At 37.2% G+C, this 27193-nt stretch overlaps 1 protein-coding gene across 1 annotated transcript; it reads right to left on the bottom strand.

The window, feature by feature from the left end:
* Positions 1–1159: 1159 nt before the first annotated feature.
* LOC149012025 (binding protein) lies at positions 1160–22993 on the bottom strand. Its single transcript, XM_089160526.1, has 10 exons — positions 22845–22993; positions 22088–22246; positions 17072–17197; positions 16829–16957; positions 10817–10932; positions 10493–10574; positions 7263–7322; positions 7034–7141; positions 2997–3042; positions 1160–2454 (listed from the first exon to the last, which is right to left on the bottom strand). The coding sequence occupies exons 3-10, from the start codon at positions 17141–17143 to the stop codon at positions 2255–2257; spliced, it is 813 nt and encodes a 270-aa protein (XP_089016652.1). The 5' UTR covers positions 17144–17197; positions 22088–22246; positions 22845–22993; the 3' UTR covers positions 1160–2254.
* Between the last annotated feature and the right edge of the window lie 4200 nt (positions 22994–27193).

Here is a 27193-nt window from a genome sequence, read left to right as displayed (position 1 = left end):
CCTACTAAAAAGAAAGAAAATCAAATTAATTTGCTTGAGGATCATAGTAATGAATTGGTTATGAAAATAGCCAAGAAGATGTCATCCCTCAAGAATATTGTGATCCTATTTGTGAGGCCAAAAACAGCCTTGTCATTAGGCATGTTTTAACCACACATAAGTATTTAGAAAATAACAGACTAAAATATAATATCTTTACACTTATTGCGCCACTTATAAAAAAAGAAATGCCTAGTATTAATTGATTTTGAAAATTGTAAAAATATGATTTCTACATAAATGGTTGAAAAATTAGATTTGACTTGTGGTAAATGTCCCAACCCTCATCACATCTCTTAGATTAAAAGGAGAGGTGAAGTTCCAATTAGATAATGGCGTTTGATTAGATTCTCTATTAGTCCAAGTTTGATGTGATGTGTTGCCAAGAGATGCTTATCATGTTTTACTTTGTAGACATTGGTAATTTGATAGGGAAGTTAATCTTAATGGGAAAAGAATATATATTTATTTGTCTTGTTTAAGATGAAATATATGTTGACTCCATTAAAAACATGTCATTCCTCGAGGTACAAAAGATGAAAAACAAAATTTTTTATCTTTAAAATGTTTAGAACAAATTTGAAAAGCAAACAGTTCTATGGCATATGCTATTGTTGGATGACAAAAATGCAAAATAGAAAGAAAAAAATGGACATTGAGTGTATATTAGAGCTCTTAAAAGCGTTCTCCGATGTAGCACTGAAAGAATTTCTGGACAATTAGCCACGACATCCGACACTAAATTAATTCAGTACCGGGTGCAACCTTACCACATCTACCATATTATAGGAAGATTCCAACTGAACATATATATGCATTAAATGGTAAGGTGGCACCCACAACTCCCCTTTCTAGTAACTTACAAAACCAGTTATGTCTTAACCAAAGTAAAGAACCCGGTTATACAGATGCAAGATGTTGTAACGCTTCACAACTCAAAATACATGCTCAGGTTTATGAACAATTTAAATCATAGTGCTCAGCACATTTTCAAGGCCCATCTCCTAGATGGTTGGCTCCTTTTTTGGGGCTTGAAGCTTTTTTCCTCCCAGGCTGCTAACCGGCGCTGGTGTTGGCCTTTGGCGCCGCTTTCTTGCTGGACCCTCAGTCAGATCTGCCAGATTTAGGATAAAAGATTGTGCTCTTCTCATCTTACATGCTTCCACCACACATTTAAAAAATAAAATCCATCTCATTTTACATCCTTTCCATCACACATTTAAGAAATGAAATCCATCTCTTATCATTGATAATGTATATCAAAAATAAACCTTCCTCTCAAATATGTGGTTGAAAGTTGCAAGGAGAAGCATAGTTCTCTACCTAACTCCAATACAAAACCATACGCAAGAACCCAAAGCTCTGTAGCTGTAGCTCTGCAGGTATGATCGTTCAACACCTGGATTAAAAACATAGAGAGGGCAACGAACCAGTAAGAACGCGACCAGGTGCTTCGAAATTTTATCAGTTGGACTAGAATTTTTTTCCGTACTAAAGAGATTTATTCAGAGAGCAAAAGCGCCAAAGGAGTAGAGGGACTCCCAACTTGGGAGTGGACAAAGGCCAAATTGGAGTTTGGGAGGCATTTTATTCAAGTACCAGTGGTATGGAGATTGGTCAAATCTAAAACTTGAAATCCATGGCCATCATGGCAATGCTCCAATCTTTAAAGTTCCATTTCTCTTCTGAGAAAAAGTACGGCAAAGTCATTCTTAAGCAAAATCCCACATAAGCATGACCTTTCTTCCTTGCCAACTGAGCTATCCCCTTTGGTATACCATTACTACAATTACAATATTACATAGACATGAATGTGAAGACAGAAAAAATATCACACCCAAGCAATAACATCAAAGCAACTCCATGCCCATTTTGATACCTTCTGTTAGACTTTCCAGCTGTAACTGAACCATCCGAGGGTTAGGATCAAGGGTTTGTCGAGCTGCCTTCAGCCCAAAACAGTTAAGGCACAATCTGGTCCATAGGGTTGTAGGATATGAACCCGCAAGTATAATTGGACCACAACAGGCCTCGACAATTGTTTTATAAAAATAAAAAGCAGCTTATGCATGGTAAATAATACCCGTACCACATTATATGTCCTAGTTGTCCAGTACCAATCCCCTTTCAAGGTTCAGTGTGCCTGTGCTTTCGTTTGGTCATTCAAAAAGCAGCTTATGCACGGTAAATAATACCCGTACCTTATCAACATGACTTACTCAGTGGCCTGCGCTTTCTCTTCATCCTCTAGCCTTTTTAACCATTGAAATCCAAGATCACATCCTGCCTTTGCAGCTTTTTGAAATTGTTGGATGGCCAACTCAATTGAGTCAATTGCAGGCTTTTCTAATCTTCCTGTTTTTGACAGATTCCCTTTCGAACTAAACGTTGTTATGGCTTCGGGGACTTCAGCACCTGAAATAAAATGATATACAAGTACGCAAATGACAACCATATGCATGGGAAGAAAACAATGCGATGCATATCTTCATGCTGAACATTAAATGCTGGCAACAGATAAAACAGGACAAACTTCTATAATAACATCCCATGTGATTGTATAAACTACTTAAATTTCAATTCGTATTTAGTAAAATACATTTTACCTGTAATTTTTATCAACTCCTTTAAGAAAAGGGAATTGCATGCAATGTAAAGTGCTCTATGACAACCAAACATGGAATTTTAACCCAAAAAAAAAAAAAGACAACCAAATATGGAATGATTTGGAGTCAAGTCACATGGTCAGATAGACTTGTGATTATAGAAGTGTCTGTCTTTAGTCTGAAGATTTGACTTCCCTACCATTTAATTTATCTTGCAACCAAACAAAGTGCTACGTAATTCCTTAAATCCAAAGACTCAAAAGAAACAACTTTGACTACGGCTTCTTATGTGAATCTGTATGCACACAAGCAATAAAGATAGATCCTCTTTTCCCTTATTGATCACCTTACCTTTTAAAAGAAGTGATCCATATGCTATTGCTGCACCTGCATGTCCCTGCAGATATTTTTATGTGAAAAATGAGATTTTTACAAATAATGCATGTCAGAAAAATACAATGATATTGTCACATAGATGAAAGTTTTCCTTCACCCTTGGAGAAGAAATAATCCCTTCACCACTGGTGATTTGATCTTGTGTATGGATTCTGGTCCATTATAAACGCCAGCCCCTCTTTTACAGTGATGTAACCCAGGTTCTGGGTTAGTCTTCAGGATCTTTCTTTACTTAGAACCAGCTAATAAATGAGTCGTCTATAAGGTTAGGTTTTATTTATGGGTTGGCCTTGAGTAAGGGAAGGGATAATCTTGGGTTATGGGAAGATTGAGATATTATGGGTTTCACTTGTACCTGATATGGGATGATTGTGGATTTAAGTAAAGGATAATTTAGGATAACAAAGTCCCCTAGGTGGGATGGGTTTGTTTGAGAAATTATACCTTGGGTATGGGTACGGTTAGGTAGGTTTAGGGTTTTAACAAACCCAAATGGGTGGGAACTTTGGAGAGGAAACAGTTCAGCTTATCGGATTGATTCAAATGAGATGGGGTACGTGGTTTAACAATTAGAGAAAGGGTGAAAGGACTCGAGAGGCTTGCGGTTAGGGATGAAAGGTTCTTGGGAACTCGCGGCTAGGCTTGGAGCTTTCTTGATTGATTCTTGAATGCTTCTCTCTAATTCTTGATCTTTCTATCTTTTCAGTTTCTCTTTTCTCCTTTCTTTTTTTCTTTTCTTTTCTGTTTTTCAGATCTTCTGCAAGAATCAAGAAAGGAGAAAGAAGAGGCGGCGGAGGAAAGAGAAGAGGGGGGAATGAAGGCTTACTGCCGCATGGACTGGGAGGGTGGGAGAGGTGAAAACTTGCTGCCACAAGATCTATTTAAGGGGGAAAAGGCCTGCAATGAAGGGGGAGGGGTGGGAGAGTACTTCTATGGGCTAGGGAAGAAGAAAGAAGGGCTGGAATGGGAGGGGAGGGGGCAGGGATGTACTTACTGGTTTAGAAGAACTGCTGTTGGCACTTGAGTTGAAGAAGGTGATGGCCAAGATGAAGGACCGTGTTCAAATTCTCATAAAAAACTGTTAAAACAAATGCTACAAAATAGCAAATCGAAAAGGAAACAAAAATGAAAACACACAGACTTAACGTGGTTCACACACCGATGTGGTATGCTAAGTCAACAGGCGAAGAAGAAAAGTTTTTCCACTATGTAGAAGAAGAACAAAATGATATCTCACAACCAACCGCCAAGAACAGTGCTACAAAAACTCTCACCCAAAACCCTAAATGAAAATTCCAAATCTCTTAATAATGTGGAAGGCGAACATAAGATACATATATATAGACTCCAATCAGGTAAACGGGTCGACCCATAGGGTCAGGTCGTGTTGTACTGTACCTTGGGGTTACAACTGTAATCCACCAACCGTTGCGCCAAGGTCTACCAACAATTTAACTTTTGACAATCATAAATGAAAGGGATAATTACTATTACCTCTCTGTACTATAGCTTAATTACTAAGGACCTTGTTCTTTATCAAATTATTGTCGCCCTCCCTCTTCTCTCAGTTCTGACGGCATTTAAAGACCGTTATGGTTGGATGTTTAATGTCTATTTGCCCAAATATAATTAAGAAGTCAGAAGAAAATATAATCCTCATTTAGAGAAAACCATATGAAATACCAATTTTGCACCTGTATTCTTATCATTTCGGATTCCAAGAGAAAAAACAAAATCCTATAGGCAGTAGGAACTTCCTAAAATTGATAACGTCAAATTAGAAAGTAAATAAATAAAAACCTATTGGAAGTAGGAACTTCCTAAAATTGATAATGTCAAATTAGAAAGTAAATAAATAAAAACCTTTTGAAAATAGAAACTTCCTAAAGTTGATAACATCAAATTAGAAGCTTGTATTCAGAATGCCTTGGGCTCTTCTCCCTCTTTTAATTAAACATCTGCTTACCAAAAAAAAAATTAGAAACTAATAACAAAAAAGGATAATTACTATTGCCCCTCTATACTTTGGTTTTATTACTAATCAAACCTCTTTTATAAAACTACCATTGCCCCCCTCACTTCTAACAACATTAAGTAGTTGTTAACATTGAATGTGAAATGTCTATTTTGTCCTTCATTAAAATTAAGAAGTCAAAAATATAACATTATCTTCATTTATAGAAACTATATTGAATGCCAATTATCTCCTTAAAATCTTATATTTTAGAATCAATTTTGGATTTGAAAGAGTATCGTCGTCTCCATTTAAAATGTGATGAAGACCCAGATCAAGAAAGTTTGTGAATGAAATACCTCTTAAGATCTTGCTTCTTCGTCTCTAACACCATCAAAATGTGCATCATGGTAGAGATGAACTGTTTCGCAGGATAAATTTAAGTTCTAACAGTAGGAGCAGTGATCTAGGAGAAAAGAAATAAATCTGTGTGTATGTGTGTTGTAATTCTTGGAATTTATACAAAAGAACAAAACAACAATCTCTGTTGCAACGTTATACTTGTTAATGAGGGTCTTACTATTGCACTAAAAAATATAAATCATATAGATTTTCAAGTAAGGTTCATCTTCAATGGAAGCGTTATCCTAAAAATGTTTTTTTTTTCTAAGAATTTAATTCAAGGATTGGTGGGACCATACGCTTATGGTTATTGAAACTCTCAAATTCCACTAAAATTTTCCACAATCACAATCATGGAAGTTTTAGAAACAAATTAGCATACAAAATGTTAATTGATAAGAAATTTGGTAACATGCACAATGGTTAGCATAATAGGTGATTTTCAATTTCCAACTTTGAATTAAATTTTATCTTTCCTCATATTAGTTTCTATTTTGACTTTTATTTAATCACGTCTTTCCTTCATTCGGTGGTTTCTTTTTAGAGAAGAAAAATCACATCTTTCCTTTATTTGGTGATTTCTTTTTAGAGAAGAAAATGGATTTAAGGTTAATTTTTTTCCCATAGTTAATTAAGGGTAGTATTAACTTGACAAAAAGGTAAATAAGTAAAGAGATAACTCCAGGGTTATTTTTTGGATTTTGAAAAATATATAGATGCCACATCATCAGTAAACTAACGGAGCTTAACAGTAGGGGGCATTAGTAATTGTAGACAAAGTTAAAGGTTGGATTAATAATTTTAAAAAGTATAGGGGATAAAGTAGTAATAAAATTAAAGTCCAAAGGGGCAACAATAATTATCCCTAACAAAAACTAAGAAATAACACCGAATTGGAAAGTAAATATCAAAAAGCTAAAAAGTAAGGAGTTGCCCTTTTTTTATTACTTTATATTTTGAATCTCGGTTTTGGATTTTGTCTAAAAAGAGGAAGGAGTAGGATGAGGATAATTGAGAGGAAGAAGAAAGAAAACGTTTCTTTTTTTTTGGGAGGAGGGGGCATGGAGAGAGAAGAAGATGAGGTCTCTCTCTCTCTCTCTCCCTCTCTCTCCCCCCCCCCCTCCTCCCTACCCTTTATTTTGAATAGAGAAGAAGATCACTTAATTAGGGTTAAGTTTTTCCTAATTACTAAGGGTAGTAATGTAGTTTAATATAAAGTCGAATAAGTAATATAAAACCTTAAGGTTATTTTGGGATTTTTAAATAAATAAAAAATGCCATGTCATCACTTAACTGACAGTATTTAACGATAGGGGACATCAGTAATTATAGGCAAAGTCTAAGGTTGGATTAGCAATTTCAAATATTATAGGGGATAAAGTAGTAATTAAGCTAAAGTACAGGGAGGCAACAGTAATTATCCCTAAACAAAATTGTTACATCTTATTGGTAACTGGGAAGTATCCCAGTACTAAGCCTAGTTCAAGATTAGAGGCCTGAAATAATGACTCAAACTGACTTGGATGCCCAGCAACTAAAACAAAAAAATAACAAAATAAAGAGCTTAAAACTTCCAAGCCCGATGATTATTGCCTACACTCAAGAAAAATGCATTAAGGTTGCCAAGCTTCTTTACCTTTTCGGATGCTCTATGGAAACACCACAATGCAGAGGCAATATCTTTCTTAACACAGTCCCCCGTCAAGTATACAGCACCAAGGAGGTATAAAGCACCTGGATGCAGCTAGAACATAGTAAGCTTCAGTAAGTTGGCAAATCCATAAAAAACTAGTTATTTATTCTTGTCAGCATCATAGATGAAAACCATGCTGACTTGATACACATTTTCCAGTAAGAAAACCTACCTGGTCAACTGCTTTCTCCAAGTAATAAAAAGCTTGCTGATCTGATTGGACATTTTCATTCTATCAAAAAAGAAAAAAGTAAGATAGTATTATGAAACGTGAAGATATACAAGGAATTAGGAGGGGAAATGGAATAAAAGAAACCAGATTGTATTTTAAAAGAACAAGCCCTGGAAAAATTGCAATTGATAACCATTAATCCAAACAGAAACTTCAGGAGATTATGCTTAGACGAAGGATAAAAAAATTTCTTGCTTTTATATATTTATTTATTTATTTTCTTTAACTTACTTCAGATAAAGAATAACATTTGAAAGGGAAAATATCAAATCAGATTTAAGGTTGCAGGATCACTTGTGTAGAGATCAGTAGAGCAGTTTGTTGATGATTACATCTTAGCATGGCCAAGATATCATGGACAAATAATCTTGGCCATGTGTAGTTCAGCAGTTGCCTAGTATAGATGACTTTCTATTTTCCTGGTTGCTTGGTCAACAAATAATCTACCTAGCATAGTTTTCTGTTCAGCAGATTTGGGAGATCTTATGTAATATATGCAACAGCTACTTTTTCTTTCTGCTGCAACTCATTTTAGGAAAGTTTTCCTAAACTAAGATTAGTTTCTAATTTATAAATAAAGACTCATAGGGGAGACTCAAATACAGGCAAAATTTCTTTCTCTTTCTCCCTTTCACCTTCTCCTCTTCTTCTTCTACTTCAGTCTTCTTCATTATTCTTCTTCTGTCTAAATTTTCTTTCAGTCCCTAGGCTAATTACACGGTATCACAGCAAGTTTAATCAGCTTACAACTTCTCCCTCGAATGCTCAGTTTTTCCCCTTTTTTTCTTATCTGAAGTAGTACAAACCTTTGCTGCTGTAATTATGTGAATGATTGTCCTCCTTCGACTTATGAAGGATCAAGTATCTACACATTAATACAACAAGAAAAGCCCAGGAGTTCTGGAAATATACCTACCTATTTGATTCAAACCGAGGCTGCTATTACCCTGCTTTTTGCGCGAGGATTCCTCTTGATCTCTGCTGAGGTATGCCCACTATTTGGATTCCAAAAGATACAATTATAATCTATTTTTTAATGCTATAAGTTCAACTACAAGTTATATTACTGCTGCCCCTAGTTTGTTGAATTTTCCTATTCTGAAAATTTTGGTTGATGCCATATTGAATTCTCTTACAAGAAGGAATCTTAAATTAGGACTCAATAAAACAAAAGAAGACTAATTAGGACTCAACTGGGAATTCAATTTGAAAATAGAATTCCTTCTTAAACTAAGACCTGGAATTCAAGGTCAGATCTACAGCATCCTAACCGTCAGATCTGTTCTGAAGTTTAGGAACCTCATCCCCCAACCCTAGTGACCATCCCTTTCAATTTCAGCACAATCGAACTGATCAAACCTCAGTCTAAACCTTAATTTCCATTGCTTACCTAAATTCCCAAAGACCCTAAAAACCCCTAGCCTTCTTTTACTTAAATCTTTCAAACCCTTCATCCAAATCCTATTTCCTTTTAGAATCATTACCGCAACCTTTCCTTTGCCATTGACCTTAACCCTAATCCTAGCCACCTCCTTGAAACCCTAATTCTTAATAAACCCTAATTTTCCTAAACCTTAAACCTAAGATTCAATTCTGAATTTTAATTCACAGCAAAGTTCAGATCTGGAAATCAATAACCCCTAGACCCTGAGCTTAGCCAAACCTGGTAGGCCCAGTTACTAAACCCTAGAACCCCTTAAGACAGCATCATACTTGAACTGCAGGGCTATAAATCCCTAATTTTACTGCTGGTTCACTTGATTGATCCTAAAGACTGGCCCTTGATTGGGGGGTTACATCACCTAGTCTAACCCAAATTCCTTTCCAGCCCTAAATATCCAAAACCCTAGAAGCCCTAACCCTACTTTCATTCATAACTTTCAAACCACTCATCCAAACCCTAGTTCCAATTAGGATTACCTTCCCAAACCCCTCCTTGACCTTCAATTATGACCTTAGCCCCAGTAATTCCCTTAGAAACCCTAATTCCTATAAAACCCTAAACTTGAAGGTTCAATTCTGAAATTAAACTTACAGCATGGTCTTGGATAGAATCTCATCAAACCCTGAGTCCTAGCCCTACCTTAATCATTGCCAGCCAACCTATTCTAAAACCCTGAATTTAAGAAACCCTAATTTTCTAAACTCTAGATTCAGTTCTGAACTTAAAAACACAGCAAGGTTTCATACTTAGCACTCTAAACCCTAGCCAAACCAAACACTACCCCATTCCCAACCCTAAAAATCCCTTTCCAGCCCAAATTCCATAACCATAGGGTATCACAAACACAAGAAGACTGCTGATTCAGCTGAAGACGACCCGAAAGTTGGACCTAGACCTAGGATTTGCATCAACCAATTAAACCCTAGATCATGCTTCACATCATAACTTTTTTCCAACATGTACATGGAAACTTACTCCGACTTGGAGAAAGGGGTTGAATCTTGATAGATAGTCATCATGTGCTATTTGCCAACTAGTACTGCAGGAGTGTTCTTATTTATTCTAACCCTCCATTGTAATGGTCTGATAAAATAATACAACAACTATTAGGGGGAAAAAAGGAGCAAATGCCACAACATGCATCAAGGGAAGCCTCCTTTCAGTCTCAGTGTCCGCCTGTAGCAGTTTAATATGGTAAAAATTAAAAATGCCACAACACCCATCAAGAGAAGCCTTCCATGAAAGTCCACCAAGTTATTCCACATTAAGGTTCACTGGTTATGTCAAATATTTAGACAAAAACTTAACAAATTCCCCTCCATGTATGTTGATGCAGTATGCACCCCCATGTATGTTGATGTATGCCTACGGTACTCAAAACCCCTGCTATGCGCCTCGCCCTTATGGGATTCTGATTTTTCAAATCCTTGTTTTTCCACTTGGCAAACTCTTTTTGGGTGAAACTTCACATGTGAACAGGGGATTCCAGGGTCTACTCGTTAACAAATTTTTGGCCCCATCTGTCATGCCCATAGCATTTATGCTAGGGCTGTCATAAAAAACTTCCCCTGGTGGTCCAACTTGTAGACATTAACTTTATTTCTAAGTCAAAATTCCAGTTTGAGGCTTGGAAACCAATTTTTATCACAAAAATAAGATCACAGGCTCACAGTTTTACAGAATACAGCAGAAATTAATTGCACAATCAAGCACCATCGATGAGCACCTCAACTCTTAGACGACAACCTAATTCATATTGTGAATCGGGGTCACCCATGTTTGCAGCTTCCACCAGCAAAGCAGCTCCTCTATCAAAGAAACATAAGTGAAAAAAAAGATGAAAAAGAGTGAGTCAGCACCACCAAACAAACATTATACAACAAGATGCAAAAGAAATACTTTGCAGAGCCAAAAGCCAGAACACATAAGCATGTTACATGTATATGTAATGAACCATATCCAAAACATAAAAAATTACGATGTACACTAACAAAATTTTAATTGTTGTCAACGGATAATGACAATTAAATTGGCAACTAAACATACTCACATTGCTTTACAGGCCCCAGGAACCTGATACTTCAAATGCAACCTGGACAACCAGTATCTTGCATGTGTGTTCCCATTGTCAGCCTCCAGTGCCAATTCAAAGTTCTCCTTTGCAGTCTGTGACAAGAACCAAAGACAACCCCCCCCCCCCCCAAAAAAAAAAAAAAAAGGCGCCCCAAAAAAGGAAGAAGAAACATTCATCAAGACCCAAGAGTATGGAAAACAATAACGGAATGCACTCTCATCATTCAACAACCAATAGCAATCCAAAAGGGCAATAAGGAAATTGCTGATAATTGGTACCAAAGCCTCAATCACCAAGTTTAAGTGCAATCATTTTATGTGAATTCAAATAATTAAGCATCAAGTGAACCTGGCTCATGCAAATTAGAGAATATAGTATAATGGTAAAAAGGACATTTGTGAATATACAACTAGTTGGAAAATATAAATTTACAAATTTCAAAATCTAAAAACCAAATACACCAACCAGTAATGATAAATCCAAAAACGAATTCCTACAAGTAATGGCAAATGTTAGTATCTTCTGCATCTAATCTAAAACAACTATTCAGCCTTATCCAAACTAATAGGACTCGGCTAAGGTATCCTTTTTTTCCCCCATCAGCTCTTTCCAAAGTCATACTTAGTACTACTCCTGAGCTACGCAGGTCTGTCCTTATCATTTCTCCTAAAGTCATGTCAGGCCTCCCCAAGCTCATTATAAGAAATACAAGTCATCAGCAAAGACTAAAAAGGACAGATCGAATATCATACTGAAGAACCAAGATAACTAATGAGGAAATCAGTCCACTCAATCAAGGAATCTAAGTTTACCACAAGAGATATCATAGAGATAAACCATCCACTGTTTCTTTGCGAATTGATGATGATTTTCACAGATATCTTACTGCTGGAGCACAGCCTGTGGATCCCACTTGAGGCAGATTTTATTACTAGCTTGTTTCTTTTTTTATATACATATTTATTTCTGTTTCTATTTGTTTCTTTTCTTCAGCTTTTGTTTATTAGTTGGGAGAATAGATGTCGCTTTTTTTCCCAGCTTTAGTAGTATGTTGTAACTTGTAATTAGCCCAATTCACCCCGCCCAAGGAGTCAAGCCTTTTCCCCTCTTTTTTTCTAATTTTAGTTTTGTTGTATTTTAGATTATTACAATTTACAACTACTCACTGTAACCCCCACCCAGCCCATGTTTTGGTTTGTTTCCCCCTTATGGTGCCTGTCTTTGGTACTACTGTGTAAATAATGCAGAATTAATTAAATGATGACTAGAGCATTCCTTCTCTTCACATCTCAATTTCTGCCCCTTTTCATCTACTTATTCTTCTCCTCGACCCTGCTTCCCCAATTTTTGTATTGTTGTTTTCTCTGTTCCTACTTTTTCCTCTCCACAAATCCCATATCCCCACCCCTCATACTTCTTAGTCTGATGCAGTTTGGCTGCCTAAAAACAGCCATAGGCACCAGCACCATTAGGTGTACCAACGGCATGGTTTAAAATCTAGTAGAAATTTGACGAGGAATTTTGATGAAATTTCGGCAATTCTGTATATTTTTGAAATTTCGGAAAATCGATAGGCCCGAGTGTAATTTCAACCCATTAAAGACTAGAACTTGACGAAATTTCATACATTTTGTGTGGAATTTTCACCGGGAGTTTCAACAGCCACTTTCGAATCCGACAACCATTTTTTCACTATTTTCATTGATTTCTTGCTCAAATTAGGGAGAAACGTGACATCCTCGCTGGAAAATGCGTGGTTGAGGTAGACTGAGCCTTTCAATAGCAAGATTTTTAGGTTTTTTCTCCAGTTTTAGGTATCCTATTTTTCTCTAAACTAGTATTTTTGAAAATGCATGTCCAATACTTGTTCAATCATGATGAAACTAATATATACATATAAACACCATGGGCCCACCTATGAACACAAAGTGTCAAAAAAAATTCACAAATTATATATTTTTTTATTTTTCTAATTTGAAAAATGTACAAGTGTAAAAGAAGAAAAAAATATATGATCCATGTATTATATGGTGATGGAATAAATATATGTTGAACTCCATAGGCCGACCTATGGTCTCACAAAGTCGAAAAAAATTTCCACCCCATAATAAATTATAATATTTTTCGAAAAATTTATATGAAAACCATAAAATATAGGGAACATAGGACAAAAATACCTGATATGGTTTTGAAAATTATAGAACAAAATGGAACGACTTTCTACATATTTTTGAAGTCCTGCGCATGTCATTTAGTACTCGAATTTATTATGGGCAATCAATTTTATGGCCGAAAAAATTTTAAAAAAATGGTTTTATATATGATAAGGATACATGGGCAAGGGGGAAAATACTAGATAAGTAAAACCTTGTTTTCTTTGTCTAAAGGAGATCAACTAATGTTGTTCAGGAAAGAGCTTTATGTATGCAACAATGAAAAATGATACTTACATAGGTAGGGGAAGGGGAGTTCCCAAAGGCAAGGGGATAGGAGTTTACAAAGGTAGGAGGAGCAAAGCCAAAGGTCATCTAGGGGTCTTGGTACTAGTAGAGGTGACATTGCACAGCAATATGGTACACTAATCGATAAGGACAAAAAAAGAACCGAATGCAACTTTTGTCACCAAAGGTTTATAGGAGGTGGAGCCACTAGACTCAAACAACATCTAGCTGGCACTTCTAAAAATGTTTTAGCATGTCATATTGTTCCTATTAATCATTAATGTACCATAGGCTATTAGGGATTATATGAAGGTAGGGACCAAGAGGAAGACAAAGAAAGAGCAAGAGAGGGTCGCACTAGAGAAGACAGTGAAGCCTTCAAATGGCTTTGGTGATGACAGTCCTATGTTTTTACCTACTGACATGGAAAAAGCTGTAGAGGCTAGGGATTTGCATTGTAATGGGGAGGAGTGGGCATCATTGGTGGAGGAGCAAAAGAGAGACAAAGGTAGTGTAGGAACTAGCATCTCTAGAGCTACAACAACTAGACCATCTAGGTTAGGTGGCACGCTTGGTGGCTTGTTCAAGAGACCACAGTCACAAAGCTCCACCTTCGTCAATGCCTCTACGAGTTGATCTTGTACTAGAGAAGGATCCACAGTGTTCCAGAAAGAAGGGGGTAAAGCAGCCCAAGGTCTAAGAGGCCTAGAAGAACATGAAGGGGTTAGTTAAGGAATCAATTGCAAATGAATACTCTATAACACCATCCCAACTAATATTGCACAAGGCCCATACTATCAGACTATGACACCATTGCAAAGGCTAGACCAAGTCATAAGGGGCCCACACCTTATAAGATCGTGAATGTTTATCTACCACAGCTGAAAGCTGAGGTTTATGAGCAGACTGCAAAGATGAGACCTTTCTGGGAAAGCTACGTGGTAACGATAATGTGTGATGGATGGACGGACGTAACAAGAAAGCCCATCATCAACTTTATGGTATACTGTGAATGGGATGGCAATATTTCTTAAACCAATGGATGCATCAGGTTTTTGGCTACATTAGTAGTAACTAGTAAGTTGGGCATGATAGACACCAATGCACCAACTTGAGGGGGAGTGTTGTAACTCTAAGAATAAAGGATAGATTTGTCACTAGTATATTATTTGTAATAATCCCAATTCCCACATCGGAAATATCTTACTTTTTGTTCTCTGCTATTATTATAAATAAAAACTGACTGTGTCTCTCTAACACAAGTCAGAAGTTCTTATACCATTCAACATGGTATCACGTAAGTGCATCATGTATGTTGCTGTCCATTTAACTAGACAACCATAGGTGTATCTGGGACCTAGCTTAGGCTAGAAGTTTTGCCCTTGCAGGAAAGCATAGTTTCTAGGGTTTCATCCTACATCAATAATTTAGCTGAACTTGTCCAAGCTAACATTAATTACTCCAATAGGTTACAAGAGCTGCAAACGTTTTTTCATAACAAAACAAATTAAACCAATACCCATGGGCTCCTACATAAAGCATCGATTAAAAAAGGCACCTGAAATTATAACATATGATATATTAAATATATCAAACACCCTCTATTCACATAGTTCATTAAGAACGCACCATTAGTAAAGGCAAGTAAGCAGAAGAAACAAATAGTTCATTAAGAACACACCATTAGTAAAGGCAAGTAAGCAGAAAAAACAAAACACAATCCATAAGCTCCCATAAGCTTGTCCCACTAGTGAGTCTAGTGACACACATTAAGCTCTTCCCAAAAGTCATACTTGAATATCTAAAGTCAATGCGGCAAACCATTCGACAATCCTTGCTAACCACTAAAGCTTTTTGAAGCAGAACAAAGACAGCACAAACAGGCCCCTAGAAGTCTAGCTGGATTAAGTTATAAGCAGCCACAAATTAAGCTATTTTCCATCCATCAGCTTAAGTCATCACCCGGCCCGTGCTTTGACACACATTCTTAAATCCATATTGAAGCCAACACTCTGCCCCTATGTCAGGTCTTAGCACAACATTAAGGTTTGCTCCAATGTGATCAAGTGGTAGCAAGGTGGAAGCAGGTTCGAGTTTGCAAACAACCTCTCTGCAAAACCCAGGGTAAGGCTGCATGCATTATGACCTTCCCAGACCCATCAGCAGCGGAAGCCTTGTGCATTGGGTACACATTTTAACCCATTTACCAGCCAAGCTTGCATAGAAGGAGTATCCTTGAGTTTCTCAATATAAAGTTACATTTTCATTATTTTTTATTTCCATCATTCCATGTAGTTTCCATTTTCAGTTCTCTTAGGAGTTTCTATTGCTGTCTAGTTGGAGAGTTACCAGTTTATCAAACTTTTAGCTAAAGCTTTTGAATACAAGAAGGGCATATATCCACCAACTCTTAAGTTGAAAAAGAAAATTGCTTTGGCTTTCCCAGTTGCTATGAGAGACTGATGCCATCAGGATTGGTAAGAGACTGACCAAGGCCATAGAGAGAAGCCTTGGCCATAACTCCGCCATCCAGATGCAGATAAGTCACCTAAAGGGTTTCATCTTTTGGGAAATAAGCCTGGGGCTGGGGTATACATGTTAGGCCATTGATCCAATGGGTTTTCATCTATTCTTTTATTAAAAAAAAAATTCAGTACAGGGTTTTTCATTCTCGGGCACAAATATGATACTTGATGGACACAAAAAAAGAGCTAAAAATAAACCAGCTCAATCATCCAATAAAGAACTGGACAAACTCAAAGGAAAAAAAGGGTGGGCCATACCCAGTGCACAAGGCTCTCATGAGTCATGACTAGCAAGGTCTGGGAGGTCAAACATACACAGCCTTGCCCCACTTTGCAGGATGTGAACCCATGACCAAGTTTTCATGTAAATCAAATGACAGAGAATAGAGGAAGAGAGAAAGGAGAAGAGAAGAATGCAGTCAGACGAGAGGCTGGGTTTACTGATTGTAAGTATGAACCAGAGCTACAAATATATAGGGAAATCCCTACCACAGAAAACCCAAAAAGAGATCCCAAGAGATCTCCAGCACTAATCCCTGAATATTCTTCTATCAGTTCAGAAAGTGAGCACTTGACCAACGCACCAAGCACCACCATCTAACTGAACAATGTCAGAGCAAATTAAAATTTCAGCAATGGAAATTAAGAACTCTTCATATTTTCCCACATATACCTAATCCAGTCATAAGCTATTCAATCCTAATGAAATATTTTTTGTTATTGCTCATGAAAACGAAATTGGAAGCATTCAGGACTTTTTTTAAATACTACAGGAGAAGTGAAAATAACCAATGATTGAGGATGTGAAAGTTAGGGGTGGGCCTTGGCACAATGGTTGGTGGACCACAGTTGTAGCCTGAAGTCAAGGATATAGAAAGTCTTCTCAGCAAAAAAAATTTGGGGTAAGGCAGACTAGGAAAATGCCCCCCTGGACTTGGCTTGTGCAAAAGCCTACAACACCCAGTTCACCCATTTTTGAAGATGTGAAAGTTAGAAGTCGAAACATTTTACATGTTCCTTACCCTGAGAAGAGGGAAAAGACGAGGATCATTTGCTTCAGTGTGATCTATGACCCTGTCAACTTCTTGCAAAGCACTGAATCCTCTTGCAATGAGCTCCAAAGCCTTTTTATTTCTACTATGCAACCGTCTCTGCACATAAATAAGTTACTGTAAAAAGCACTCAATTAACAACCCAATAACTGAATAAACGTCACACATAAATAAGTGAACAAAAGCAATCTTTGGGAAAACTGAAGAGAGTACGTGAAGATTGACTTGATGAAGAAGATGATTGCTTTGGCGTTTGCTTGCTCTCAACATGAAAGATCTCAGCATTTTCACTCGTGTCTCGAGTACAAGAGAATCCGGGCAAAGGGAGCAGCTACAAACCTACAAAATTTAGCAATATTAGGAAAAACCAGGAGCATAAAGGAAGGAAAATATTAAAAGGAAAAAATATTTTTCTCTTTAAAACTCGAGTAAATTAGAACCTAGACCGATTGGAATCAGACAACAAAATGAACCATGTAGGACCTCTTTGAACCACCACTGGAGTCCAGCTGGTCCAAATAGAAGTTCCTTGCTCCACAAAATTTGACCAGTCAACTTGGATTGCAGCAATAGGACAAAACATGAAGATACGAGGCCAAAACACTGGTCAGGTCACCATTCACGTGAACAGCATGACATCGTTATAGCCCATTATTCAGCATAGTAGGAATATTCATATAGGATTTGTGTGGCCCAACATTAATAAGAAGACTTTATTCTTGGGAGGTTTAGATGTTCAGTTTAAAATCTATTTTGATTATTCATGCATGTGGCTGAATTATAAAGCATAGCAGTTTCTGATTCTAGTTAATTGCTATTTTCTCACAAGATACTGTCACTAGTTACTAGGTTAATAGTTTCTATTTTCAGTAAAAAAAAATCTACTCATTGTAAAACTTTAGCCAAGCTATAAACAGACCCTTTCATTGCAATAGAAGATTAAACTGTAAGAAAACTGAAATTGCAGGCCAAGTGGCCATTGCTTATGGACTAATTCATGTAGTTGAGCTAGCTGTGGGTGAGATAACCGGGACTGAGATAGCCCATCCCCTACAGCCTTCTTTCTCCTTCTACCTATTTCCTTTATCTTTCCCTACTCTACTAGATATTAGTTGCTGCTGCTACTGTTTGTGTCTGCAACAACTCTTTAAGAACTCAAGTTGAAGATTAGAAACCATCCTTAGTTGATTCCAGATGCAGCCCTAAATTGAAGAGGTTTAACTAGGGTGGATCAACCGGGCAACTTTCCAATTTGATTTGGATACATAAGAACATAGGCTATAGTGGTTAGATATTTTTGGAGAGATTTAGATAATGTGGTGAATAGATGGATGCCTAGGTTCTTGAGATGTGTGATAAAAAGTTATCCGAATATGGTGAAACTTGGAGAAAGCTTAGGTAATGACATATAGGGATTATCCCTAAAGTTTGGGAATATTTTAATAATTAGGTTGTTGTAGTTCTAAGTTTGAACTTTGGGTTTTTTAGGGAGGGCAAAAATTCAAGAAAGGGGGTATAACCTTGAATTTTGGATGGCATTTTGATGTATACTCTCCATTGGAAGGAGATGATAGCCACAGGCTATGGGATGGATTTCTAATGGATTCTAAAGGTTAGTTTGTGCTGGAGATAGGTTTTCATGGCTAAGGTTTAAGCGAAAAGAAAATAGAAAGATGGGGGTAGATAAAGAAGAATTGGGGTTTGCGATAATTCAACTTACTTTTGTTGAAGGAGTGGTTCTTCTCAGCAGACATTCGGTCGAAACACCCCCCCCCCACCCCACACTATCTTGTCAAGTCGAATCAAGATATCTCGATCTAAATATGTAATTGGCTGCTTACAGCTGAGAAGAATGAAGTTAATGAAGAAGCTTTCCTTTGCTGCTACTATTCTTGTGTCCTAGTTGAGTGATAGAAAGGGCTAGGGCCTTGCTGAGAAAGCCAAATACCCAGGGCTTAAGAGGATTTGCTGTCAACTGCTAAATCACAGGGTTGAAGAACTCTATGCTGTTGAGAGCTGATCCATCTATCCCATCTTTTATTTTCTCCTTTTCCCTTCTCTTCTCGACCAAGCTCCTTTTCAAATAAGACAAGTTAATGTTTCTAGGAGTTAAAGATACAATACAGCTTTGTGGAACTTCAAAAATCTTTTTCTTTTTATGAGTTCTTCAGCCTGAGCTTGACATCATCTATCTTTTCCATGGACCTCAAAAACATTTTAAGAATCACTATAGCAAGTTCTCCAATAAAATGGACTCTTTAATGAGCCTAGTTGCAATAGATCCCAAAATTACTCATAAAAATTAAAACTATGAGAAATAGCACAAAGGCCTCAACAATTCTCTGATTTGGCCAAGAAAATTTTTAAAACTACGGCCAGTCCTGGGGTTGAAAAAGACACATCTCACCATCATCAAGTCTTCTCACTTTTTACTATTACCCTTTTAAGGGAGTCCACATTCCACAAATGTTGAAACGGTTTCTTATAAAAAAAAACCCATAAACAAATTGTATTCTCCAGTGAGTCCCATGTCTAGCCAACTGGTTCACATCTTTTGAGATAAGACTTGACTGTCCTAGGAGTGCCTTCAAGTGGCAATTAATCTGAAAATGAACTAATAACTGCAAATCTCTTCCTCACTCAGCAAATTAGCAAAAACCCAAGCCTGAATCTCAGAACTTTCATTACTATTGACAAGCCAACAGAAAGAAAAACTTTTTGCAGTTCTGATCTATGTGATTCATTCTTAGTTGTTTCTTATGTACCTTGTTTGGAAGGACTTGCCATTTGCACCTTGTTTACATCTACTAACATTTGATTATACACATGTAATCACTAGAAATACAAGAAATAGCATGACTTAATACAATGTACAGAAACATCCCCGTCATCCAACTTTGAATATGAAGGAAATGGTTATGGGTGTCCCAAGACTGAATAAGGCCACCCAAATATGGATGTACAAAATAACTGCAGACAGTATCACATATACATAGAATGCCCTCAAGAAAATAGAAGTTCCAAACAACAGTAAACTCAAACAAGCAACAGAAAATCCATTTGCATCATTTCACTTCAAGTCTTCAACACAGTGCAGCATAACCAAGCACAGACCCATTAGAAGAACTAGGTAAAGTGAAAATATTAATAGAGAAAGAGAAGAGTATAGCTGTTGCACATTGTGCACATACAAAGCAAGTCATTTCACACCAACCAACCTGAATACATTATCTATGCCATCAAGGCAAACAAACATGAACAGTAGGACCTATTATTGATGGGCCACAACTTCTTGCACTAGGTGGATTGTAAGAAGGAGAGAATTAAAAAAAAAAATATATATATATATACACACACACACACACACACACACACACACATACAGTTTAGAGACTATTACTTTAAACCTGAATTTCATTATTGCATCTTCAACCATAAATAGCATAGACAGAAATCTTCCTAAATCTTTGGAACTGGAAAAAAAGAAAGAAGAGAAAAGGAAGAAGAAGACAGAAATATACATTGAGGAAAACTATAACTAACTGACCCTTTCAATCTCTCTTTCACCAACTAATAAAATAGATCAAATCAGACCTTCGGGGGGAAAGTTGGAACAAAAGAAGGAAAAGAATAATATCTTTATTGACAGGGTCCCCCTTTCCTTTGTGAGGCTGGGGTAGTGTAAGAATTCTAAAAGAACCAATCGGTTATTGTAGAACCACCATTCATACCCCTCCCCTTGGTCATGAGATTATTAACTGCTAAAACCTCTTCTTTGAAATCCCCACCCCCATAGCAGCAGCATGCATGGTGTAGGAATACTCTTTCTAAGGACAATTGGGTAAAGTAACGATTCTGAATGATATATCAAAAACACTTGCAACTTGTAGCATGATATCTTGCCTATATCAAGCTTAAACAATATTGAAGAAGGTTAGAAGAATCCAAAGGCAGGCAGAAGCAAGAATTCAGATGCATGAAGTAGCAGAAGCAGCTGTACTACTGGCCTACTACTACTACCACACTACTGCTGCTAGTAGACTAAGTAGCATAGGGGACTGGAGAAAGGGTTCACAGTGAGGGAACAGCAGCAGTGGCTTCGCAAAAATGGCAGTGGCTATGTGATCCATTCTTAGTTGCTTCTTATGGACCTAGTCTGGAAGGATTACTTGGTTCCATTTTTGAGTTAACCTATAAAGATACCCTCTTCTTATAAGGGTGTGATATGGGATTGCTTCATCTTACATTACAGATCCATTTAATCAATATATTGGTTTAATCTAAGTTAGACAATCTTAACTGCTCCCTTGGAAAATATTGAAGCAGACAAGAACTTCCAAGAAAGTAAAATGATTTATTAACTAGAAATTGGATTCACCTGGTTAACATGTTGCATAAGATCAGCTTATGACCATTCAAATCAGAAATTTAGAGATTTCTTGGTGCTACAACTCACCAATTCCTCGTTAGAATCATTACTTTTTACTTGGGTCCCCTGTATTTAAGATTTATATGACAATGTCTTTAGCAAATAAAGGAAACACAACATAAAGGATGTTGTACAACCAATTTCCATTGACTCTGTTCAGTATCAAAATATTATAATATTGTATAAGAAGATTGGGTAAATAAAAAGTTGAATTCTGCAGTGAAGAAGTCAGTCCTGAAACCATAGTACTAATCACTGCACAGAGAATACAAAGTTTGAATCTGAAAATCACTTTGAACGGAGATCACCGCAAATAAACTAATCACTGCATATCTCTCCTTCCCTCAGAAAATTAGCAAAAACCCAAGTCTGAATCTCTGAACTTCCATTACTATTCACTAGCCAACAGAAAGAAAAACTCTTTGCAACATGAACCGATTACAATATAAGATCCAATGGGTGAAAATAAATGAAAGATCTAAACCATTTCGATTAAATCAAAACGACAGTTAGTGACTGAATCAAATGGAACGACTGGTAAAGAGACAAGTTGCCCAGACCTTTGAACACTAGGTTCTCAGCATTCTCAGGACCTAAGTTTGCAAAAAATGAAAAACCATGTCCAAAACAAAAATGGGGAAAAGAATCTCTGGCACATTAACTGGAGTGGCCAAAAGATGGAGCCGAAGATATTGAAAAATAAGAATCGACCTGGGAAAGAGAAAATGGGGTGGAAGATGAAGAAAAATAAGAATCGATTTGGTAAAGAGAAAATAGAGTCGAAGATGAAGAAAACTCACCGTTGCAGAACCCCCGCCAAGTGAATGTTTTGCCTTTCCAAGCTTTCCTGGGTTTCCCTCAAATTCCTATCTCGTGGGTTTCGACGTGCCATGGCATTTTGCTGGATTTTTGTTAGCGCCTGCGCAGATGTCCTCCGCGCAAGCCCAAGATGACGACACCTGTCATTAAAAACATTTACGGTTAGTTATATGGTAATTACGTCTCTGAGGTTTAGAAATTTTGTTAAATTACAAAAATCCACCCATCTTAATTTAAATTTACAAAAGTGTCTCTTAAACCATGTCGCTGAAAAACAATTGAAAATACCCTAGCTGCCATGGTTGAAGTCTTGCAAATCCATCGAATTAGGAAACTACCAATCGATACCAAAAACCCCAATGCTAAAATATGGATAAGATCTGGTGGCCTTCAAGCTCGAAAACTCGACCAGGAGAGAAAATTGAAGGAGAAATGGTGGACAAGAAGACCTAAAAGTTAAAACCCCAATTCGAACTATATAGTTCTTGTACAAGGAGTACATATAGGTCTCGTTAGATGTTAGAGAAATTAAAGAACCAAGCCCATCAGCAATCATTGATGTCGCACAGAAAATTTTCATTTTTTAATAAAATAAATAAAACCCCATTACATTGATAGAACACATTCAAAGAGCTTCAGCGCATTAGAGTAGAGTAAAAAAATAAAATGGAGAAAGTAGAACATCTCAAATTGAAGAAATTGCTTTAAAGTTACACAAAAATTTGTCAAATTCCTTACCCATTTCTCATGTTCTAGAAACAGGGACAGATGAATGGAGGTGAGTTGGTTTTTATCTTTAAGCGAAAAATAGATTTGTTTTCTTTTCTTTTTTCTTTGGATTTTTCATGGAAAGAACGGAGGTTTTTAAAAACAGCTACAGTCGATTCTTTGAAGATGAATAACTGGGGAACTTCACAGGGGAACTTCACTGTTAAATCAGCTTATTATCAATGTTTATTTTGATTCCCGGTTTTCTTCTTCTTCCTCTCCTTCTTTTGTTGGACACTTATTTGGAATATCCCACTTTCCCAATACATTTCTTTGGGAGCCTCCATGAGCTTTCTTGGCTCTCTTTTCTGGTCTCTCCTTTGTTCTTTGTGGTGGGTGTTGGTGTTGGCTGCCTTTTTCATTGTTCTCTGTGTGTTGGTTTCCCTTTAGTTGGTGTTTTTTTCTGGTGCTCACTTTTGTTGGTTTTATATCTATTAGGTTTCAAGCTTATGGAAATCTGAAACATTTGGATCAGATTTGGAGTTCCCTCATGTGGTGTATCCGGAAGAATAGGAACTCATTTATCTTTAACAGGACTAATCCTTCCATGGTGCATACTCTCACTACTTTTAATGCTTTATGTGCAGAGATTCAAGAATATTGTGGCACTACTTCTTCCAAGGATGAGCGGCCCTCTATTCGAGTGGAGAGAACTGATAATGAAACTGATTTTTTTAATTTATTTGTAGATGGTTCTTGGGATACTAGAACGGATTATGGCGGGAGAGGATGTATCCTTTGGGACTCAGGTGTTTTTGTGGCTTGCCGGTGTGTGGGTAGTGAAGGTGCTTCGTTGCGCTTATGGAATTGGAAGCTTTTGGGACGGCCTCTTTCTGCGAGCTTTGGGGGTCTCCAAAATCCATGTTCACTCGATTTCTTGCCTCTGTCCCACATGGAGTTATAACTCGCTTGGCGGATGTGTTTAAGTCTCATCTCTGAGATTTCTCATCTTGTTTTAGACTTTCATTCTGTTAAGTTCTCTTATATTTCTAGGTCTTGCAACCTTTTAGCTGATTGCTTGGCTAGAGGAGCAAATCGGTTTAAACTTTTTCGACAGTGGTGGGGTATCCCACCTTGTTTTGTTATCTCCCCCTCCCTTATGTCTTCGTGTCCTTTGTCACTTAACTTGTTTTCTTAATGAAATTTTCATATTGTTGACCAAAAAAAAAAAAAAAAACTGGGAAGACTGGGCGAGTCATCGGAGATGGGAAAACAGGATCAAGGAATGCCTAGGGTTCACAGTTTCTTAGTCTCGATTTGGTTCATCTTTATATTGGCCTTCTTTTGAAAATTTGACTGCAATTAAAGGTGTGTAGTTACAAATTATTTAAACTTAAAAATAAATCAATTTTATCTCAATCTGTGGATTTATTCAAGTATACGTGTCGCAATATTACACTTGCATGAGGATATCGCTAATTTATTAAAATATCAAGATAAATTCAATAATTTCTGGTCTTTTATAATTGATTTTCCAGCTAATTTTTGTCCATTTTGGGCAAATTTTGTTTTGATTTTTTTTAGTGTTTTCCATTTTTTTCCAATTATAGAAACCAAGCAATCGTTTTTTTTTTTTTTTTTTTAAACAGACTTTTCATTCAAACTAATCCGGAGACACCTGAGCTGAAGCATCAAAATCCTTCAGCCAGGGAGTGGATAAAGGCCAAATAGTCAGTCCGGACAATGACTTGGCCATCCAAGCTAGGTGATTAGCCAACTGGTTAATCTGCCTAGGAATATAACACAACTTACAAGATTCAAAATAAGAGATCAGCTGGTGTATATCAGCAATAATTGGAGCCATATCCTTATTCCTACTCCTCTGTGTGTTTGTGAGGACATTGATGATACTTTTGCAATCAGATTCCACGATGATTTTGTTTATGCCTTCACCTAGGGTATGTAACATACCTGATCTGATTGCAAGTGCTTCTCCCATTTCTGCCAATTGAAATCTTGCAGGTTCAGATGTTGCAAAGATCACTTCACCATTAGAGTTACACAGTACAAAGCCCAAACCCATGTTGTCCCATTGTTCAGCAAATGACGCATCACAGTTCAATTTGTACCACCCATTTTGAGGATTTAGCCATTGTTGTGCTGCATTGTTGTGGAGCTGTTGTTGCTGTTGTGTTTTTGGCTTTCTTGTGTCCCATAATTCTTTATGAGCTTGCTTAGCATGGGCTGCCACATCTTCCGGTTTCCAACAGCTTCTCCCAAAAATGAAATCATTTCTCGCCAACCATATTTCCCAGCAGATGAAAAAAGCGAGACTAGTGAATGTTCTAGTCTGTTCTTTCTCTGGTTTCATAAGCTCCCATAAACTAGATACCCATTGTCCAAATTTTAGTTCTTGATCGCTGGGAGGGATAAAGCTAACACTACTAGCGAACCACACTGCACGAGCAAAGGAGCAACCTAACAGAACATGTTCTGTATCCTCTGGATGTGTGCAGCACCTAGTACATGTTGATTATGTGAAGATATTTCTACGCTGTAAAGCTATTCCAGTTGGTAAACCATCAGCACACGCTCTCCAAACAAAGTGGAGTATTTTAGGCAGAGTGATGCATTTCCAAATAGCTTTCCAAGTTTTCTTTTCCACCAGCCTCCATTTCGGTATATGAGATGTAGAGCCTTGTTGCCTCTGTTTAGTTTCCTCCTTGTTGCAGATGGCATGGTAAGCACTCTTTACTGAAAACACACCACTCTTTGCTGCTCCCCAGATTTGAGTTCCTATTATATCAATGACTCCTATAGTTGGAATCACAAGATATAATAGGAATGCATGTGGTAAGAGAAAATTAATTGACTCTCGTAATTGAAATCACAAGATATGATGAAAATGCATATGGTAACTAAAGATTGATTGACTATTGTAATTGGAATCACAAGATATGACGAAAAGAGACATCCAATAGACCCAAACACACCCCCCCCCAAATTTGGCCCAAACACCCCCAAAATTTTGGCAAAATGTCGAACCTTACTTACAACAGAAAATTCCATCTTAGACCCTCATTAACTCCTACCATTTATGAGAAAAAGTTGGGATACTAACCCCGTGTAAGGGGATAGAGAAGGAAATGAAAGAAAAACTTTGATATTATTTAGCTTTTCCCATTTCTAACATGGTTATTTGTTTTGTCTCTATAAATGTTGATAGAGGTTTTCACGTGTGGTCTTCTCAACAGAGGATAAATTAATGTTAGGTACTCTTAGTGCAATAAATTATGTTTGGGTTTCAAAGTAACAAATATTGTCTCCTGCCGTTAAATATATATATATATATATATATATTTTAAAATTTCAAGCCTTATGGACTAAAATACCCCTTCGGATTGTTTAATACATATCATATGACCAAGATACCCCCAATACCTTATTATTCCTTCCCCCTACCTGACCCATTGCTTGGATGGAACCATCACCAAAAACCACCCTACTGAAACAACCACCCCCACCCCCACCCCCCGATAAAAGGAAGAAAATGGACCACCACCACCACCGGCCCAGCCCCAGGTCGATGTGCTCCTAAAGTAAAGGGTTTCACGTCTGGAGAGGACGAACCAAAGCAGAAGATTGCGCAAGATGGATGACCGTTATAGGGGGCTCAATAGAGGGATCAAAACCTAATAGTGACATCGATAGAAGTTGCGATTCTAATATCCTTCACATTTGATGCAACAGACCAATTGGAGACATGTAAACTAACCAAATGCAATAATAGAAATTAGAAGAGAAGAAATAAAATAGTAGTAAATTGACGAAAACAAAATAATATGGCATCGTCTTTTGGAATCCACTAGGTCTTGGTGCCCGTTTACTCCTATGCTATTCATAAGAAATGAAGCACAAGCGTTTGTCTATTGCACTGACGTTCTCAAATCGTTTTTTTTTGGAATGAGGTTCATCCGGGCCAGCTTGCGTGCACCACGACTACATCCTCAAGGCGCTTTTTATATAATTAATATAGGCGGAGCTTCGCCCCTGACCCCGAGGGGATTCGAACTCTGACCTCCTATGATGTTCTCAAATCGTTTCAATAGTACACTGCCACTTCCACCACTATTACCATTGGTGATGTATCGCTTGGGAAGTCATCAAACAACTTGTTGGTTGTTGGGTTTCCATCGATTGAAGTTTTTTACTCTTCCAGAGATGTGCTTCTTCTAGGTTCTTCTATTTATGAAATTGCGAGTTCAATTAGAAGAGAGAAAGAAAATCGAGGTGCGTAGCATCTGGGTTTCCATGAAATGAAATATTTTGCTCTTTCTAAGATGGGCTTCTTTTGGGTTCTTTTACTTCTAAAATTTGAG

This window comes from Hakea prostrata, chromosome 7 (assembly GCF_041222555.1).
Source record: "Hakea prostrata isolate BN-2017 chromosome 7, UWA_Hpros_2, whole genome shotgun sequence".
Taxonomy (NCBI): Eukaryota; Viridiplantae; Streptophyta; class Magnoliopsida; order Proteales; family Proteaceae; genus Hakea; species Hakea prostrata.
The sequence above is the reverse complement of the archived record's forward strand: the minus strand, read 5'-3'. Positions and strand labels throughout refer to the sequence as shown.

Bases quoted from the DNA above. Each gene is read 5' to 3' on its own strand.
- LOC149012025 (XM_089160526.1), bottom strand. From the start codon at position 17,143: ATGCTGAGATCTTTCATGTTGAGAGCAAGCAAACGCCAAAGCAATCAT. The intron at 16,958-17,071 runs GTACTCTCTTCA...ATTTATGTGCAG, and splicing joins TTCATCAAGTCAATCTTCAC to AGACGGTTGCATAGTAGAAA. The intron at 10,933-16,828 runs GTAAGGAACATG...TTCTTGTCACAG, and splicing joins GTCTTTTCCCTCTTCTCAGG to ACTGCAAAGGAGAACTTTGA.